The sequence below is a fragment of the Nelumbo nucifera genome, chromosome 1 (assembly GCF_055504915.1).
Source record: "Nelumbo nucifera cultivar China Antique chromosome 1, China Antique-T2T, whole genome shotgun sequence".
Taxonomy (NCBI): Eukaryota; Viridiplantae; Streptophyta; class Magnoliopsida; order Proteales; family Nelumbonaceae; genus Nelumbo; species Nelumbo nucifera.
In genome coordinates, this window is record NC_142649.1 from 213,431,629 (window position 1) to 213,452,377 (window position 20,749).

Below are 20,749 nucleotides of genomic sequence, written 5' to 3' on the forward strand. Positions count from 1 at the left end.
TGCATGTTAAATGAACAATGCTAAAGTGCAGGTTTAGAGGAAGGGATATACAGTTCGTATTCCTTCCTTGAAACCCACTTTTCTTTTACCTCCTACTTTTTCCTTGCTTTTCTACTGTGCAACACAACTTTCCTAACACTTTTCTTCCTTTTTCCCTTTCTTTTTCTATTTTATTTACAAACAATAATAGATGAAGTTTGGTAGGTTTTATAGGACTTGCAAGGGGACAAAGCCCTGAGCCTGGATGGTTTCCCCACAGGCTTTTATACAGGTGTTGGGATATCATAAAGGTGGATTTGCTAGCCACAATCGAGGAATTCTAGCAAAATGCAAAGCTTTCTCAAGGTGCAAGGTCAAACTTCATTTCTCTAATACCAAAGGTGTTCGACACAACTGAGTTGAGGGATTACAAACCTATCAGCTTGATCAACAATTTCTACAAGGTCATCTCTAAATTATCGGTGAATAGCTGAAGGAAAGTAATGGGGATGTTGGTTCTTCCATGACAGGATGCATTCATGGACAGGAGACAATTTTTGGATGGCCCACTTATCGCAAACGAGTGCATTGATTCAAGACTCCGGAAAGGGGAGTCGGGTTGTGGTTTGCAAGATTGACTTTAGAAAAGAACTAGAGGTGTTGGATGGCTCACTTACTCCAAACCTCCTTAACAAGAAAAGGCAAACCAAAGTGATAAGACCCAGAAACTTGACAAACAAATCTCAGACACAGCAGAATTCTCACGACTCAAAAATCAGCAAAGAAACTGGTATTCATTCAGAAGAAAGGAAGAACAGTAACAGTTGGTCGGTTCTTCGAGAGACCGTTGGCTCTCCCAATCACTCACAGTATTCTTCACTCAACAAAAAGCATACCTCCCCCATCCCCCAAAGCCCCTTCTTATACTCTTCTCACAGCATAACTGACTCCCTCAATAAATGCCCAACTGGCCAAGTTATAAATGCCCAACGCTCTTCCTATTCCTAACTGACATAGCTATAAATGCCTCAAGACTCTCCTTATTCCCTACAGCTATAATTGCCCCCATGTGATTAATTGTTCAATTATTTCCCCCCTTAACCGATTGCTGCCCTTTCCCTTTTCCTAGCATACGTAAGGTTTAATTGGGGGCCTATCATTACCCGCCACCGAAAGTCTAACCTTGTCCTCAAGAATAAAATGAGGAAATTGGTCTCGGAGCAAGTCAAAAGGCTCCCAAGAGTCTTCAAAATCAGGTAGGCCTTGCCAATGAATAAGCACTTCCAAACCAGTAACTCCAGGCATAGTGGGTGGACGCACACCGCGCACTGATATGTCCCTGCACAGGCCAAGCAGCAGCATCGCCCAATGCACAGATGGTGTGTCTGCTTTGTCACCTCTTGAAGCATGTCTCCTCCAGCTTCGTGTTTCCAACCTTCAGCCTCTCCATGTTCATCCACAGCCATCCTGTCCCCTCCCTGCATGGTGTGCACTGCTCACAACTTTCATGCTTATAGAAGTAAGAAAGCCTAGCAATTGCATCCACAATATCAGTTGACTTGTCCATCACAATTACAGCAGCTGTCCCTAAACCCGTTTGGACAACCTTGAGTGCATCATAATCCATCAACACATCATCACATATGTGCTTTGGAATCAGTGGAACAGAAGAACCCCCTGGTATCACTGTAAGCGAATTATCCCATCCACCTCTAACTCCTCCACAGTGCCTTTCTATCAGCTCCAATGGAATACTCATCTCCCCTTCAACTGTACAAGGCTTATTCACGTGGCTTGAGACACAGAATAGCTTTGTCCCAGAATTGTTCTTCCTGCCAAAACTAGCAAACCATTCAGGACCACGCCTTAAAATGGTGGGGGAAACAACCACAGTTTCAACATTTGTAACAGTTGTTGGACATCCATATAGCCCTGCATTAGCTGGAAAAGGAGGCTTCAACCTTGGTTTTCCTTGTTTTCCTTCAAGGCTTTCCAACAACGTCGTCTCTTCTTCACAAATGTAAGCATCAGTTACATAGTGGATATGAACATCAAAATCATATCCAGATCCACATGCATTTTTTCCCAAAAGTCCAGCTTGATAAGCTTCCCTCCTTGCCTTCTCAAGGTTTTTCTGCTCATTTACATGCTCTCCCTTTATGTAGATATAAGCAGCAGTGGCCTGCATACCAACCCCTGCAATCAGGTAACCCTCTAGTAGTTTATGTGGGTCATGGCACATAATTTCTCTGTCCTTACACGTTCCTGGCTCACTCTCATCAGCATTGACAACAAGATGAGAAGGACAGCCATCAAATACTTTTGGCATGAAAGACCACTTCAGGCCAGATGGAAAACCAGCTCCACCACGGCCTCGAAGACCAGATTTCTTCATTTCATTGACAATCCAATTAGAGCCCTTAAGTACCAAGTCTTTAGTTCTATACCAGTCACCCCGCTTCATGGCACCGTTCAGGAAAGGGTCGTGCAACCCATTAACAAATGCTGCTTTAAGGACCGATTCCGGCAGGTCACGTAAGGGAGCGGAGAGCACCTCAAATTGGCGACAATATTTCTTAACAGTAGTGGACTGATGTAACGATAGAAGCTGCTCCTGCAAATTTCCCTCCTGAGTCGATCGAAAACGTTCAAAAAGGAGCTCCTTGAATTCTGCCCAACTACGAAAAGGTCGCCGACCATCTTCCCAGTAATACCACGCCAATGCATCACCCTCTAAACAGACCACGGCCGCATGCAGACGCTCCGCTGGAAGCAAGCCATTAATCTCAAAATAGCGCTCCACGCGAAAAATCCAGCCGTCTGGATTTTCCCCATCAAAAATAGGTAACTCCAACTTCCGAGGAAGTGAATCAGAAGTATGTTCCGGGGCTGACATTGAAGGAGACGTCGGGAAAGCTGCACTCTTCCCTTTGTCAGCTGCACGACTTGATGCGGATATAGGAGGGGCATTGTCAGTTGTAGACAAAGGAGCTGACAAGGTCTGTTGCTGAAGCAACAGATCAAAACGTCTTACCAAGTCTTGAACGCATCCTTCCAGGGATGTGATCTTCGAAAGTCCAGCTGTTATCTCATCACGTAAGCCATCCACTTCAGAATGCAGAGAAGTCAAGCGTTCTTCGAAACCCTCCACCTGCGATGCTACTTCCTTAGCTGTCACCACGGCCGAGGAAAGACGCGCTCTGATACCACTGATAAGACCCAGAAACTTGACACACAAATCTCAGACACAACAGAATTCTCACGACTCAAATATCAGCAAGAAACTGGTATTCATTCAGAAGAAAGGAAGAACAGTAATAGTTGGTCGGTTCTTCGAGAGACCGTCGGCTCTCCCAATCACTCACAGTATTCTTCACTCAACAAAAAGCATACCTCCCCCATCCCCCAAAGCCCCTTCTTATACTCTTCTCACAGCATAACTGACTCCCTCAATAAATGCCCAGCTGGCCAAGTTATAAATGCCCAACACTCTTTCTATTCCTAACTGACATAGCTATAAATGCCTCAAGACTCTCCTTATTCCCTGCAGCTATAATTGCCCCCATGTGATTAATTGTTCAATTATTCCCCCCCTTAACCGATTGCTGCCCTTTCCCTTTTCCTAGCATACGTAAGGTTTAATTGGGGGCCTATCACAGAGCTATCTAGGTGTTGGATCAAATCCGAGAAGAAAGAGGCACAAGAGAAAGAACCAGGGGAATCTAGAGTCCATATCTAGTTATCTGACTCTAAGGAGATCAAGAACACCCCATCCAAAAGATGAAGTCAAAAACATTACTTAGTTTAGAATCTTTAAGACCCCTCCTAAACCCCAAATTCTAGGCAAAGCCAGAATTTGAGCTAGAAGGCACCAAGGAAGAAGTAGGCTTATTCTTAAGTCAAACAAGCTAAATAGAGATGGAAATTGTTTCTCCAGTGGTGAGTAGACATGTTCATGGGTTGGGCCAGGCTTTGCCTCTTTATAAATAGAAAATGACTAGGCTCAAGCCTGAAGCCCGATCTGGATAGATATATTATAATATATTATTTATATATTATATGATATTTTATATATTACATAATATATAGAATATTATATAATACATTTTATACTAATATTATTATTACATAATATTATATAACATTTTTTATTATGTATATACTATTATCAAGTCGGGCTCGGGCTTGGGTCAGGCTTATTTGGGAAAGCATTTCCAAAGCACAGGTTATATCTGATGAAGGGTAAGAACACAGGTAGAATATCATGGATGGATTTCCAGGGTGAAGCTCTTGTTGCAAGCCCATGAATGCTTATAATCACCTTTGCCCACGATTTATCCTTTTTTCTGCTAGCAATCTCCATAACCACTTACCCTATAGAGCCATATTCCTTTTCTGAATATTCCCTAAACCTAGACCATCGAATTTCTTACTCCTACTCAAAAACCTCCCAACGAACTCTACAGGACATTCTCTTGTAGGTATTCTTGAACATGTTATCACATTATTCATAACATAATATTCTGAAAATATCAATAAGAGATGGGAGTAAAAACTACTGCTGATCTAGTGACAATCGAAGTAGTTCACTGGATTATGTCAATGGAGTCGAGTACTTAGAGGGGGGGTGAATGATAGTCAGCAAAAGACTGTTGTATCTATCTCTCCTTTTCAACAGAAGGAATGTAAAGAGTTTTTCCTATTTTTAATAAAATCACTATATACTGTAGGCCACCACCTACCACCCTCTCTCTCTCTCTCTCCCTCTCTATCTCTCTCTATATGTATGTATGTACGTATGTATGCATGTATGTATGTATGTATGTATCTATGTGTGTGTGTGTATCCTTCTCATAGACACCAATAAAGCAGGGTTTGTCCCCTCTACCCCAGAAATAATGTGGAGATGTATTAGAGCAGCCGCCTTATGGACAATATGGGAAGAAAGGCATGCAAGGGTATTTAAGGAGGAGGAAAGAAGTACTCAAGCTGTTGACGACTGTATCTTAACTAGGGCCATTCATTGGTTAAGAACTATGGACTTATTTCATACATTCTCCTTTGATGATTTTTGGAGAAACTGGATAGCAGTGGCTAACAGCCATACAAGGAAGGACAGGAAATCTGTAGTGTGGATGCCTCCACCTGAAGGATGGGTTAAGCTGAATTTTGATGGAAGCAGCCAAGGAAACCCAGGCCTGTCGGGGATAGGAGGGGTGTTGAGAGATAATGAAAGCAAAATATTAGCATTGTTTTCAGGCTCCGTGGGAATAGGAGACTCCAATAGAGCTGAGATATTAGCAGCGGTACAAGGTATTCAGATTGCAGAACAATTAGGAGTCCAGCACTTGGTAGTTGAAGGGGACTCTGAGATTGTTGTGGGTTGACTGACAGAACCAGCTTCAGCTATGTGGCGACATAGAGATATGTTAAGGAAAGTCATCTGGATCACAAGAAACATGACTATTACCTTTCTTTGGGTGGGAAGATCAGAAAATTCCTTAGCGGATGGGTTAGCTAAGCAAGGGGCTTCAAGGGAACATTTATTTTGGGCTGCTATGTAATTTTAGTTCTGGTTAATTCTGGTCAATTCTGTTTTAATTTGATGTAATACTTGTTAGAAGAGGTAACAACTCGTGCCTCCTCTTGGGTCTACTGTATTGCCTCATATTTCTGAATTAATAAATTATATTCATTCATCAAAAAAAAATGGGTGGTCTATTAAGCAACCCTGGGCCAAATGGGGCGATAGAGGACTAGAAGAGTCAAATAAAAGCATATTATACACTTTGAAAAGCCAAAGTAGAGAAGTTGTTTGTTTTACCACCAAAAAGAAAATACCCTTCAAAAACTGCTACTACAAAGCAAATGCTACCAGTACTCCACATTTAGGCCCTTAAGTGATTAGGCTTGACCAACATAAAAGAGCCCTCATCCTAGATTGCATGTGTTAAAATGAGCCGAATAGGGGTAGTTTAGTCATCTCATGTTTGTTAAGTACTTTGCTTATGTGGCAGTTTTATTAGAGATACTCTGCCCACACTTAAGTAAGGGCAGTTTAGTCTTTGTAAAGGTTATTAGAACTTAATAAACATTAGGGGGTCGAATGAACAGTGTACGAATCACTTTTGACTAAACCCTCCTGTTCTCTCTTTCTCTTTTCTTCTTCTTCATCTTCTTCTTCCTTCTCTCCTGGTTCGGGTTACTGTAGCTGCATTCGAAACATGGTATCAGAGCGAGGTTCCTGACTTGCTTCAGTTTGTAAAGCATCTCAGCTGTGTTCGTGACACCTTCTTCTTCGTTTCTGGTTAGTTAATGGAGAGAACTGGTTCGCCCTAGGTCTGAGACATCACAGCTCGTTTCTCTCTGCTGCGCACAGTCTTCTTCAACAAGGAAAGTGATTTCAGCAGTGAATGGTTGGTTGATACTCTCAAAGGAAGGTTGGTTATCTAGTCCTTTTGTGTTGCTGGTATTTCTGGGTAGAAACCCTCCAAGAATCAGTTAGTACTGATTAGAACCTAGAGAACTAGGTTCATTGTTGCCCTAGAACGGGCTGTGTATAGTAGCCGAATGGTGTAGGGGCTGCTGTAAGTGGTTGAGTGGGTTAGGGCTGCTGCAGGTGGCCGAGTGGTGTAAGGTGTAATGCAGTGACCTAGCCAAGTTCTTTGTGGTTGTGTAATGCCCTCTTAAATGTGTTAAACAAGTCTGAACTGGGTGTAGCAGATTTGACTGTATTATGGAGCTTGTGGTGCACAACTTCTATTGGGTGGTTGTAAGAGGGCCTACATGTGACTAGTGAGTGCTAAATTGATGCTTATGTGGTTCGCGGGTTTGTGAAGACAGCAGTAGTGTGAATAAGAACAAGGCGTGGGCTCTCACTGTTGTGTTTAGGGGCTGCAATAGGTGCTGAAATATCAAACTGTGAATAACATTAGTCAGCTTGTAGCTGAGAAGTTAGGTTAGAGGCAACTGTGAAAGAGTACAATGTCAGCAATAGGAGATGGGTAAAATGATCAGAAACCTAGTGTGGTGGTTTCCCCCGATACCTAGGGGTATAGATGACCTCAATTAAACTGAATGGAGAAAACTACGTTCCATGGGCTAAATCTGTGGAAGTTTTTCTCAAGGCAAAGAGGAAAGTGAAGCATGTAAAAGATGAGAAGCCACCGGCTGACTCTCCAGGGGTTGATGATTGGGAACAAGAAGATGCTCAAATCATGACTTGGCTGTGGAATAGTATGGAGCCCAAAATCAGTGCCAACTTCATGTTCCTTGATACGGCTAAGGATATATGGGAGCATGCTAAGAAGCTATATTCTGGACAAGATAACACAACAAGAGTATATCAGCTTTATCAGGAGTACTTTGATTTACAACAAGGAACCAAAACACTAGAAGAGTACTATGCCTACATGAAGAATATAAGGAATGAACTCAATGTCTATCATCCCCTCACTCCAGATATTAAAGTTCAGCAACAGCAAAGGGAACAACTAGATGTTACAAGATTTTTAGTGGGGTTGAAGTCGGAGTATGAACCAGTTAGAGCCCAAATATTAGGGGGCTCTTCTCTTCCTACACTTGAGGAAGTATTCTCAAGGCTTCGTAGAATTTCTTTGGGATAGACAGAGAACTCCACACAGTCTGATAGATCAGCACTTGTGACAGCTAGAGGAGGTGGACATAGTACAAGAGGGGGAGGTCATTCTCCCCGAGAAGGCTGTGGCAGTTCCATGATTGGTCGGGGTGGTCGTGACTCAGGGGGAGGCCGTGGCAGAGGGAAGAATAACTCTACAAGGAAGTGTACTCATTGTGGTAGGGAAGGACATAGTGAATTTCTGTTATGACCTACATGGCCCTCCCTCTAAATGGGCTAATCATGCTGTAGCAGGTGAGGTTGATATTAGTGACAGTAAGCAAGCAGACCAAACTCCTCCCACATCTACATCTACTTTTGGGAGGGAGATGGTGAGTGTACCACGTGATGAGTATAAACGGTTCCTTCAAACTACTTCACAGCATACCACTGCCACACTTGCCCAATCAGGTATTGCTTGCATGCCATCTAAAACCCCTCCCTGGATTATTGACTCTGGAGCCTCAGATCATATGACCGGGACTTCAGGTGTGTTATCTTCTCTTTCTGAAACCTCCACATCACAAACTGTTACACTTTCCAATGGGTCCTCATCTCCCATCTGTGGTGTTGGTAATGTTGACATGGCTTCTGTGCCCTTATCATCTGTTTTATATGTACCTAAGTTTCCATTCAATCTTATGTCTATTAATAAAATAACCAAAGCTCTTAACTGTTTTGTTACCTTCTTTCCTTCCACTTGTGTTTTTCAGGATCTCAAGACGGGGAAGAAGATTGGTGGGGGGGCATGAAGCTAGTGGATTGTATTATCTTGACGGTGGTGGATCTTCAATTGCTCTTCAGACTTCACTTACTCCTCTACAATGGCATTGCCGACTAGGACATCCATCTCTCAAGGCTCTCAAGATTTTGGTCCCGTCATTGAGTCATTTGTCAGTTTTGCATGTGAGTCATGTCAGTTTGGGAAACATCGTCGTGTGTCCTTCAGTCCAAGAGTTGAGAGTCGTATGTTGAGTCCTTTTTCTTTGGTTTATTCAAATGTTTGGGGTCCAATCAAAATAGAGTCTTATAATGGGTACAAGTATTTTGTCTCCTTTATTGATGATTGTTCAAGAATGACATGAATTTACTTAATGAAAGAAAGAAGTGAATTGTTTTCCATTTTTCAAAAATTCCATACTGAAATATGCACACAATTTGGTGTTCCAATCAAAATTCTCCATTCAGATAATGGTCGTGAATACTTTCTTACTTCATTTAAACAGTATTTAGAACATGGCATTATTCATCAGACCTCATGTGCATTCACCCCTCAACAGAATGGGGTAGCTGAACAGAAGAACCGTCAGCTTCTTGAAACTGCTCGGTCTATTCTTCATCACATGAATGTTCCTAAACGGTTTTGGAGTGATGCTGTACTCACTGCATGTTTTCTCATTAATCGGATGCCCTCTTTCATCCTTCATGGCCGGTCCCCCTTCTCTATCTTATTTCCCACTTTATCTCCATTCCCATTAACTCCTCGTGTCTTTGGTTGTGTGTGCTTTGTCCACAATCTGAGTCCTGGAATAGACAAGCTAGATGCACGCTCAATTAAATGTGTCTTCCTTGGCTACTCACAGACTCAAAAAGGGTACAAGTGTTATAATCCCATTACCCGGAAGTGCTATGCCTGCCCTGATGTCACCTTTTTTGAGTTTGTCCCCTTCTTCTCAAGTCTTGAAGCACCTTCGTCTCCACCCGTACTTCCTCTTCCTCTTCCTGTCAGTGATCCAGTTCCAGATGTTGTTGTTGGAGTAGACTCATCACCTCATCCAGTGCAGATCACCACCGAACGACCACCAATCCGAAAAGTGTATACACGTCGAACGACACCGGCCCCTCCTCCAGCTTCCACCTCATCTGCGGATCCTCTCATGTCTCCTATTGTTGAACCTTCAGACCTTGACCTACCCATTGCCTTACGGAAAGGTAAACGTAGTTCTACCCTCCATCCCATTTCCAATTTTGTTTCATTATCTCGTCTTTCTACCTCACATCACTAGTTTGTTTCACTTTTGTCCTCTATTTCCATACCTAACAATGTTCAAGAAGCTCTTAGTTCACCTGGGTGGTGGCGGGCAATGGAAGAGGAACTTTCTGCTCTTCAACATACTCAAACGTGGGAACTTACTACTCCCCCACCTGGTAAGCATGCTGTGGGCTGTAAATGGGTGTATACTGTGAAATACTTGCCAGATGGTAGTGTGGAGCGTCTGAAGGGCAGACTTGTTGCTAAAGGTTACTCACAGTTGTATGGAGTGGACTACATGGAGACATTCTCTCCGGTGGCTAAGATTGGTTCTGTTCGTGTACTAATTTCCCTAGTAGTTATGTATGATTGGCCTCTGTTTCAGCTTGATATAAAGAATGCCTTCCTCCATGGTGATCTTGTAGAGGAGGTATATATGGAGCAACCACCTGGGTTTGTTGCTCAGGGGGAGGATGGTAAGGTATGCAGATTGAAAAAGGCAATTTATGGGGTGAAACAATCGCCGCATGCTTGGTTCGGGAAGTTTAGTGAAGTGGTGAAGAGTTTTGGAATGAAGCAATGCTAGGTTGATCACTTAGTGTTCATCTATGACTCAGAAGCTGGGAAGATCCTATTAGTGGTCTATGTGGATGATATTGTCATTACTGGCAATGATAAATTGGGGATTGGCAAACTAAAGGTATTTCTGCAAAATCATTTCCAAACAAAAGATCTTGGAACATTAATGGGAATAGAAGTTGTCAAGTCAAAACAATGTGTAAATTTGTGCCAAAGAAAATATGTTCTTGATCTATTGGAAGAAACAGGACTGTTAGGTGCAAAACCGGCTAAGACCCCTATGGAACCAAATGTTAAGTTGAGCAGTGATACAGGAGAAGTATTTGAAGATCTTGGAAGGTATAGACGACTAGTGGGGAAGCTGAACTATCTGACTATCACGAGACCTGACATATCCTTTGCAGTTAGTGTGGTGAGCCAATTCATGCAGAACCCTCGTATACCTCACTGGGATGCAGTTCTTAGAATTGTAAGGTATCTGAAAGGAGCTCTAGGCCGTGGACTATTGTATAAACCAGGAGGAAAACTTGAAGTAGTGGGATATACAGATGCAAACTGGGCAGGCTCAGTGAATGATTAAAGATCTACTACAGGCTATTGCACATTCCTTGGAGGAAATCTTGTGACGTGGAAGAGTAAAAAGCAGACAGTTGTGGTCAGAAGTAGTGCTGAAGCTGAGTATAGGGCCATGGCACATACTACCTGTGAGTTAGTGTGGTTGAGGAATCTTCTACAAGAAATTGGGTTTCACATGGATAAACCTATGAGACTGTATTGTGACAACCAAGCTGCACTCCATATCTCATCCAATCCCGTATTTCATGAGAGAACAAAGCACATAGAGGTTGATTGCCACTTTATGTGGGAGAAGGTCCTTGCTGGAGAGATAAACACAGAACATGTGGGCTCGAATGATCAATGGGCATATTTGTTTACAAAAGCTCTAAGCTCAGGGAAAGTGAACTATCTATGTAACAAGCTGGGATTATATGACATATATTCTCCAGCTTGAGGGGAGTGTTAAAGTGAGCCGAATAGGGGTAGTTTAGTCATCTCATGTTTGTTGAGTACCTTGCTTATGTGGCAGTTTTATTAGAGATACTCTGCCCACACTTAAGTAAGGGCAGTTTAGTCTTTGTAAAGGTTATTAGAACTTAATAAAATTAGGGGGTCGAATGAACAGTGTACGAATCACTTTTGACTAAACCCTCCTGTTCTCTCTTTCTCTTTTCTTCTTCTTCATCTTCTTCTTCCTTCTCTCCTGGTTCGGGTTACTGTAGCTGCATTTGAAACAGCATGAATTGAAATATTGACAGAACCTGACAATTATCCAAAATCATTTTGAAAGGATTTATATATTTGAGCTTTGTTTGAAGGAGTTGTTAGGTCTCCTTGTACAATGATAATCTATATAAAATATCTATAAACAAAAATAGAGAAAGGTGAATCATGCATGACAATTAGAATTGAAATGAACTTCAAGTCTGAATTTATAGATTGGTCCCTTTAAGGCATTTTTGAGAGTTGGACAAAACCTTTAAGAATATCAAAATACATTTTCTACATATTCACATAAAGAAGTCAAAGTAAAAACTCAGGATCCAATAGCTATCCAAAGCCTTTTTTTTATCATTTTGATGTCATGACTACAAGGGAAAAAAACTTACAGGAAGAGCACATCTGTTTAAGGCAGTAACAGTTATCCATGTTGCCCACCTAGCCAGCAGTGCAGAAGCAGTCTCCCCTAAAGAATTCCTCATGCTATTTTTGGTTGCTAACATTAGACAGTAATGACCAAGATATGGATCTGATAGAGCAGCAGGATTGGATGCAAAGTCTGACTTATCTAACACTGAATCCATTTGGAAACCAAGCAAGTTCAGAAAAGATTGACAATAATTGCCTAGAACCCACTGCAAATAAAAAAGAATCACTATTAACAAACCAAAGAACTTTAAAATGTCAAACATGAAGATCAATATAAGCAAGCTCCCCAACACACCTCAAGATGGCTAGCAAGCCAATAATCCCCTTTCTCTATAGCAGCTGGGAGCAGAAACTTCGATATAAGCTGCCGCTCTAATGGCCCACCATTACCTTCAACAAGCCGACAAATTACAAGAGCAAGCTGTTCATCTCCAAGATTTTTAGCACAGACAGTGATTGCAGAAGAATGGTCACCTCCCAGCAAAAAGAAAGCAATAGCAAGTTCCAACTGATGTCTTCCCATTAAAACATATGCATTCTTCAAGGCAGCTGCTTTATTTTTCTCCTCCTGAAACAATGAGTTAAGACCTCAGAGATCAATACAGATGACCACTGGTAAGACGGTTGAGATTTACATCAAATCTCTGACTTAATTATCATGCCACTGTGCCAGTGTCATATGAGCCAGAATGCTTGTACACAAGTCAACCCAAACCTAAAAGAAAAGAGACAAGAAACATCACCAAGCTACAAACAATAATAAAGTAACAAGTATTTGTATACTATTTTTTTATACACATTGTTAACAACATACCCTTTCTAACCATCAGAACACAAACTATTGGTGTTTTGATGTCATTCGCTGTGGTGCAAAAGGTTCTTCCAATATAGCCAGGGGAGCAAAATTACTCCCCAGGCTAGCAGCCCCTCAATAAAAATCAACTCTCCCAACCTCCTGTCTTGCTAGGAGGTTGTGAACTTAGCATTACACCAGGTGTATGAAAGTTGTGAACTTAACAAGTCATCGCATGACACCAGATCATGAAATTCACCTCTCCTTTCTTATCTACCATCATGTGTGAAACTCAATTCTCAAACATAAAAGTTGGTAGAAAACAAAAGACCATAGAAAAAGAACCATAAAGAACGTTACCTCAAAATTGCGTGAAAGAAATCCAACCAGGGGCTTGTCTTTTTCATCTTTGCTGATTTTAAAAAGACCAGCCAAAACCTTAAGTCTATTCAATGCTATATATAAAAGTGCACAATCCTTTGGATCTTTGTTCTTCAAATATTGCAATCTCGCCAGCTTCTCCATCTACATTGTCATGTTCATTGTGTCAGAAGAGAAAAGGTATTCCTGTATAAAACAAAACTCTGCAATCTTTTATCCTTCATAAATGGTACCAATAATAGTTAGTACAACTAATCATTTGATCATTTCCAGTTACAAAGTTAAACATAACAAAAGATGGGCATGCCAGATTCCAAATTAAGTGATAAACTGGAAAGAGCATTAAGAATTTGCACATAAGCACTACTCTGTCATTGAAATAAAGAAGAATCACATATTCAATGGTCCCCATCTGGTATTGGAGGTATGTTCAGAACTGAGGAAGGAAAAATTATTGCTCTATCCTCCAGTCCAATAGGGATAGGTGATGCTCTAAGAGATGAAATACTTGCTGTCATAGAAGGAATAGAAAAAGCAAAGGACTTGAATATTCACAAGTTTTCAATTGAGGGTGATTCAAAGTTGGTGATTAGATGGCTGCAAAAGGAAGAGGATGAGGGATGGTGGGAATATATTCATGAGAGGAGGATTAGAAGGCTGCTCCAAGGGATGGAGGTCACTTTACATTGGGAGAAAAGAGATGCTAATTCTTTTTTGCTGATTCTTTGGCAAAACAAGGGGTGGGAAGAAATCAATTATTTTGGGCTTGTTTGTAACTTTTTCATCTTTTGGGAGAGATAAGAGAGTTTATCTCTGCATTCTCTGCTATGTACCATTCCATCTTTCTTAATGGTTTCAATGAATACAATTTCTGTTATTGATCAAAATAAATAAATAAAGAAGAATCACATAGTCCACATGAAAACTAGGAGAAAATGTGCCCATTAGAAAAGAAAGAAAAGAAAGGTCAATCCAAGAAGAAAAAAAGAATCTAAAAAAAATTACCAATATCTGGAAAAGGGATCATTACATAAAATGCTAATTTGATTGCTTCACTCCATCATCTATGCATACTCCATGTGGCAGTTGGAAACTTGGAATAGCTGGCCCTATCAGAGACTGGGCTTTTCAGGTTTTCAAAATTCTTCCCCTCAGCTGGGAATGTTACCAGAAATCATTTCCAGGCCTTTTCTTTATTTCAAATTGATCTAACATGCACATGTTATTGCATCGTTAGCACTGGACATATATGATATCCAGCATTAGCAACTCATGAATTTTGTGGCAAAGTTTTAGTCTTGTTCATGTCTCATGGATCAACCAAAACAAATTAGAAGCAAACACCTATACTATTCCTGTATAATAATTAAATTTTAATTTTTAAAGTATAAAACAAGAAAACATATTAAGAAAAACTATGACTAAAAGAAAAACATATCTAGTAGCCTGAGCATGAGGGCTTAACCCTTTGTTTGAGTTGGTTTAGGCTTCAGAAGTTTGATGAAGTTCCCTACATAGGACAGCTTAGGGAATAGTAGGAATTAGATTCAAATAAGATTTGGGATGAAGAGGAAAGTGTGTCAAGAAAACAAGGGAGTGAAGTAAAGATGGTTCTGCTAATTCTCGGGCTTGGAGCAAGCCATATAAATTTTCTACAAGTAAGAGATAGAATTTGATAAAACTATAATATAAGAAAATTTTATTTCAAATCACTCGGGTTATGTTTGGTTTTGTAGAAGACAAGAGAGAAGAAATTTGAAGGAATCAAGTTGAGGTCCCCCCCACCAACTTTCTCTGTTTTGAAATCATGACAAAACAGAAGGTGATCTATTCTAACCAGGAATCAGGGAGGGGATTTTCTGTGTCTATCCTTTGTAAACTTTTGAGTTTTGGTAAAAAAAAATCATTTGAATTGCTCGTTGATCTGTCAAACCATTCAAACTGACAATAGTTCTACAAAATGAGCAATCATTTAACTTTATTTTTTTTACTTTTATTTTTAAAATTACTAAAATAAACAATTTAATTTAAAATTAAGCAGTAATCTTAACATATCTTCCCCATCATCCATCCTATTCTTCTCCACTTTACATTTCTCCTATTCTTACTGGTTTGATCAGTAAGAATAGATCTATTACAAGTTGAAAGGGCTAGAAGAGCTATGGGCAGATCAAGAAGGACATGGGTTGAAGTAGCGAAATATGATTTAAGGGCCCATAATTTAACAATGGATATGCTGCTGAACAGAACAGAATGCCAGTACAGGATTCATTTACCCTATATAGTTGAGACAAGACTTAAATGAAGATGATGACACTGACATCACAGTTAAAAAGTCAGATACACATTTGAGCTGGTCAAACCAGCAACACAAATCTCAGGAGTTCACTGCTGGTCTATTCCTAAGTCATTCAGAGTAGTGAGGGTGATTCTTCTATAGTTAGGGTGTTTTGTATAGGGGAAGATTTCTACCAAGGTTTTTCTTTAGGTCAAAAGAACAGCTAGGTTGCCAAGTTCCAACTTTCTAAATAGGGGTTTTAGTAACTTGTTCTGAGATGAAAACCAAGCCAAATTTCGAAGTTTGATGAATTTAAGAATAGAATAGCAATCAAAACCAATAATAGCAACAAAGAACACAAGAGAATAGAATAGCAATAAATTTCGTTCTGATAGTTTCTAGGAATCATTCCTATGGTTTCATGAATCATTTGACCAAGACTTCGTAGGAGCAAATATCCATAAATAATGTTCCTTCATAAAAAACAGGGTGGAAACAAGTAAACAACTAAATAGAACTTAAACTTGGCTGCATTATTGCAGCAGAAGTGAAAACTTGAAACAAGATGGAAATGCGAATCTGCTACTTCATAAATTTCATGGTTTGGCTCCAAATATGGAACCATATGGAATCTGGAGACTAGCAGACTCTCTCCACATGTTATTCCATTTTAGTGGATCCCCCTAGATAGCACTAAATCTTTTTGAACAAATTGTGATTCCCCCCCCCCCCCCCCAAACACTCACACACAAATAAATAAACAAATAAAAAGGCCCCACATAGAAAACAAAAAACTATATATATATATATATATATATATATATATATATATATCCATCAACCATTTGATCTTTGATTAGAAACGCTTATATTTGTGATGTATAATGTATTTAGAATTTCAAGTAGTTTACAACTGAGGAGGTTGCTATTTCTACAACAATAATCCTAACCAACCTTTTAATTACTTGTATAATAGAGGTTCTACTTGTGGGTTTAGAAGACAACAAATTAGATGTGAAGATTTAAGCAGCACAAGCAAGATGATAAGGAAGTCAGACTCTAGTACTACCTTGATGCGTAATTCTGCAGCATTACTAAACCAAAATCCAACACCCAAACTCCGCATTTCTGGCCAAGATGGCTCATTGGGCAGGATAGAGTTGAACAGAGTTTCCTGACAATCAGAGTGGAAGGCCCAACCTATGAACCTAGATTCAACAGGCAACTCTTCCTTGGCTTCCATTCTTCCAAATCTTCGGAGCAAATAAAGTTTCTGAAATCTGACTGCAACCCAAAACCTTGACACATGCAAGTAAAGAGAATCTACTCAGAAAATAAAGAATATTTTGCATTGATACGCAGAATTACTTTCAGTAAATGCATCAATAACAAAAGAAGGAAAAAGGTGTAAGTAGGCCAACCAATAATGATCAAGAATTAAGTTCAGCACAAATACATATGACGATTTCTGCTCTAACATTGCATTACGTGAAAGAAGAAGCACACTACAGAAAAATACTTTTGGGATAAAATACAACTGGACCTCAAGAGGAAATCAACATAAAAAAAAAAATAATACTTGGAAATACACAACACTAACAATTATGCTATCATCATTGTCATTGTCGTCATCATCCTCATCATCTAAACTTTGTCCCAACTATATGAGGTCAGTTATTAATCCAGTTTCACCATTCCTATTTTTCAGTAGCATATCCATTGTTAAATTGTAGATCCTTAAATCATTTTAGCTAACCCAACCCATGTCGGCCTGTCTCTACCTCTTCTGGTTCCCTAAACTTGTAATGGATAACTTCTTATTGGTGCTGTAGATGGTCTTCCCCACACATGCCCAAACCATCCTAATCTACTTTCCCTTGTTTTATAACCTATCAGTACTACACTGCCACTCCATAGGTTCTTTCACAATAAGTTCATTTCTGATCCTATCCATTCTAGTTTTCGTACTCATCCATCTCAACATTTGTATTTCCGCCAAACTCATTTTTTGGACATATTTGTTGATTGTCCAGCACTCTACTCTGTACAACATTTCTGGCCTTATAACCATAAAAGTATTTCATCATTAATATATGCTCATTGTTTACTAATAAAATGAAAACAATGTTCAAGTAAATCCAGATAATTGCTGTTTAATAATAACTACAGGGAAAATGAGGAATTGTGTTCTGACCCATGATACCTAAACATGAATACCAACATGGACATGGACTCAAAAAACAAGATACTACTCCCCATTTCCTAAAATCCTAGACACGGATATGGAAATGGATATCCCGTATAATATGCTCATTTTATATTTTTAGTTTTTGAATCTACGTGTCATTTCTCAAGACTCGTGTCTTTCCAAAATTTAATTTTTTTTTTGATAAGCAACAGATAATTTCATTAAGAACCCCTGCAAAAACACAGTGCAAACAGGGAAGTACAAGAGGAAAAAGAACAGCCAAACCAGCTCCAAAAGAGAAAGCTCTAACAAAGACAACCAAAAAGAAGGAAAAAGGAAAACAGCCCAAAAAGGAAATCAAGTGTTACAAGTTTGCCCCCAGTCCTGGACAACCCCAATCAAGTTGACTCTTCTGCACCCCAGCCTTAGCTAAGGAATCAGCCAGACCATTAGCACTTCTAGGTATCCACTTGAAGGAGCTATTCAATAAAGGATCCCAAGTGTTGTGCCTGTCTCACTAGATGTCTGCCTCTCCAGGGACCAAATCCTGCTTCTTCAGCAAACCAATTAAAGTTTGACAACCACTTTCCACCTCCACATTTTTTAAATTCGTTATTCGAAACCCTGAAGTAAGGTGTGCAGTTCAGCTCTTTGGGAATTGCCAAAACCAATAGGCCCAGAAAAGCTTAGCAAGACAACCATTATGATCTTTGACCACACCCCCTATACCTGAACGGTAGAATGATTTTATGGATCTCTTAAGTGTTAATTCTATTGAGTATATCTATAAGTGATCATGCAGTATTTGGTGCCATATTGGGTAAGTATTGCGTCCAACACCAGTACACTAGGCATGTACAGGTATCCAGCTATCTAGGATCTTCTGACAAAAAATTCCTGCAGCTGCTGCCTAGGCAACTAGGTGCCCTTGGTTGGGTGCCTTTCCTGAATGCCTTGACTTAGAGCAACAAGGCACCCACCTAGGCGACAAAAATCACAAGGTGGTGCCTTGTTATAACATCAGTACTATATCTGAATTTAATTACTATGTATGCTAGTACATCACTTGCACTTTTTTTAAGGATTTACTATTGAGACTTGCAAAGATCCAAGGGGTTTGACAAGAGAAAAAGAAGGAAAGAACAGTAGGAAAAAGAGGCTTCTTTTCTTTTTGCTACTCTCTCTTTATCTTACATTAACTAAAATAGCGATTCCACTGCTTATTCTTTTTGTCGTTTACATACTTCTATCTAAAATTTTTACTGTATAAAAATTTAGCCTTCTTTAGTTGCTAATTTAATATGAAATTGCTCTATTATTGAAAGTATTAAAACTAAAATATTTAAGATACTATTGTCTCATGTCTTGAAAAGAAACTTAATGTTCTTAATAAGGAGAATTACTATTTTTAAAATTCATATGCATGCTGATTGGTATAAAAACTAGGGAACTAAACTAAAATTTAGTTTTATGTTTTATAAAAATCTTATCACCTAGGCACCCGCCTAGGCAACTAGGTGACTAGGTGCTCTACTATCACCTAGATGCCTTGACAACTATGCCAACCAGTATCAAATTTCTTATGCCTTTAATGACAGCATAGCAGTGATCTAAAAGGCACACCTAAGCGCACAAGCGAGGTGCATTTTAGGGTATTTTCCTTGCCTAGGTCCCAGGCACAGCACTTTCAAAAGGTGCACACCTGGTGTGTCTTACACTTCAACCCAGGTGCACGCCTTTTGAAAATTTGTGCAATTGTTTTGTTTTTTTATTCGCTTGCTCACTGAAGCTCCGAAAACCCCATATTTGCTAATGTTGCTCATTCATTCATCCTAATAAAAGATATTTTTAAAAGACACTTTAAGTTATAAAACCTTTTTTATGGGGATTAAGAAATTAAGACATTGATACGGACTTGTTTGGGCTTGCCTTGAGGGGCTTGGTACAAAGGCAGCTCATAGAATCAGGAACGCATAATGTTTAACATCACATTAGCTATTTGAAGTAATGCAATCGGGAAAAAAATAAAGAGATTAAGACTTTACATGCTTGAATATGTTTTATATGTTATGATTGATTTTATTTTTAAATTTTCATTTTAAATATGTTTTTTGCATTTCTTTTTTTTTGGCCTTGCTTCAAAAGGTGTGCACCTCATGCACAAAATGGCCCTTGCACTTTTTTTGCACCTTGCGCTTTTAAAATACTTTAAAACACTGCAGCATAGGCCCATTTTGATCTTAACACAGTTCATAATATCGCAACATATCAGAGTGTATCATAAAATGTGTAATGTTCTAGTGAATCACTGACACATTGAACACATAAAAATAAGAGTTTGAAGCTTTTTCGTCAATACTGTAGCATATCAGATACCTATCATATTGCATGCGTATCAATCGATATGCTACAGAAGCAAACAAAAAAAAATGTCTAAGAAGGCTTCTAACACCCTCTAGAATCCTTCTTTCACTCTGAAACCATGTAAGAATCTTCTATATGACCCCAAATCTCCAAATCTACAAAAAAGAATGAAAGAAAACAATCAAGAATCAAAATTTTTGAAGCCAACAGTGGTTTGGGCACAACTTGAGCAAAACAACAAGTTTTCTTGTAATTTCTTCATTAAATCTTCATAGCTTCAAATGATTTTTGTATTTGAATGATTGAAATGGATAGATCTAGTCTTATCTGGTTGAAATTCTAAGACTATTCATTGTTATAATTAGATCTATGGAGTTTTATCACAGATAAAGGGAAAATATAAAATAGCAGAAAAAAGAAAATTTTATATATTTTGCATTATCTGATGATAGGGAATAATTATAATGTGGATCTATAGATGAGCTATCATATCCATAAATCCATAAAACTTAATGTTAAAAATTAAATTTTTTGAATTAATTATTTTAATAAGAAAAAATTACCAATTTCAGACTTGTGATATGTGTCTTGGATGATTGGATAATTGGATAATTGGATTCTTTGCCCTTATAAGTAGGTACGTATATTTTCCTAAAAAAGTTTAAAATAATAAACATTACATAAAAAAGAAAATTTGATATGTTTTACATGATGTGATGATCGAGAATAACTTTAATGTGGATCTATGGATGACCTATCATATCCATAGATACATCAAAACTTTACGTAAAAAAAATTAATTTTCTTGATTTTTGGGTAATTTTAGAAACAAAAATATATTCAAAATAATAATTTCAATATAAAAAATACTA

General features: G+C 39.0%; 1 protein-coding gene and 1 pseudogene across 1 annotated transcript in view; both read right to left on the minus strand.

Annotated features, from left to right (window-relative positions):
- The window catches only part of LOC104604752 (transducin family protein / WD-40 repeat family protein), a 73,279-nt gene that overhangs the window by 34,348 nt on the left and 18,182 nt on the right, over positions 1–20,749 (minus strand). The window contains exons 4-7 of the mRNA XM_010269259.2: positions 16,395–16,623; positions 13,027–13,191; positions 12,169–12,441; positions 11,834–12,079 (exon numbers count right to left, since the gene is read on the minus strand). Of these exons, the coding sequence (XP_010267561.2) occupies positions 11,834–12,079; positions 12,169–12,441; positions 13,027–13,191; positions 16,395–16,623 (913 nt within the window). The remainder of the gene's footprint in view (positions 1–11,833; positions 12,080–12,168; positions 12,442–13,026; positions 13,192–16,394; positions 16,624–20,749) is intronic.
- On the minus strand, positions 1,125–3,545 carry LOC148804484 (NADH dehydrogenase [ubiquinone] flavoprotein 1, mitochondrial pseudogene; annotated as a pseudogene).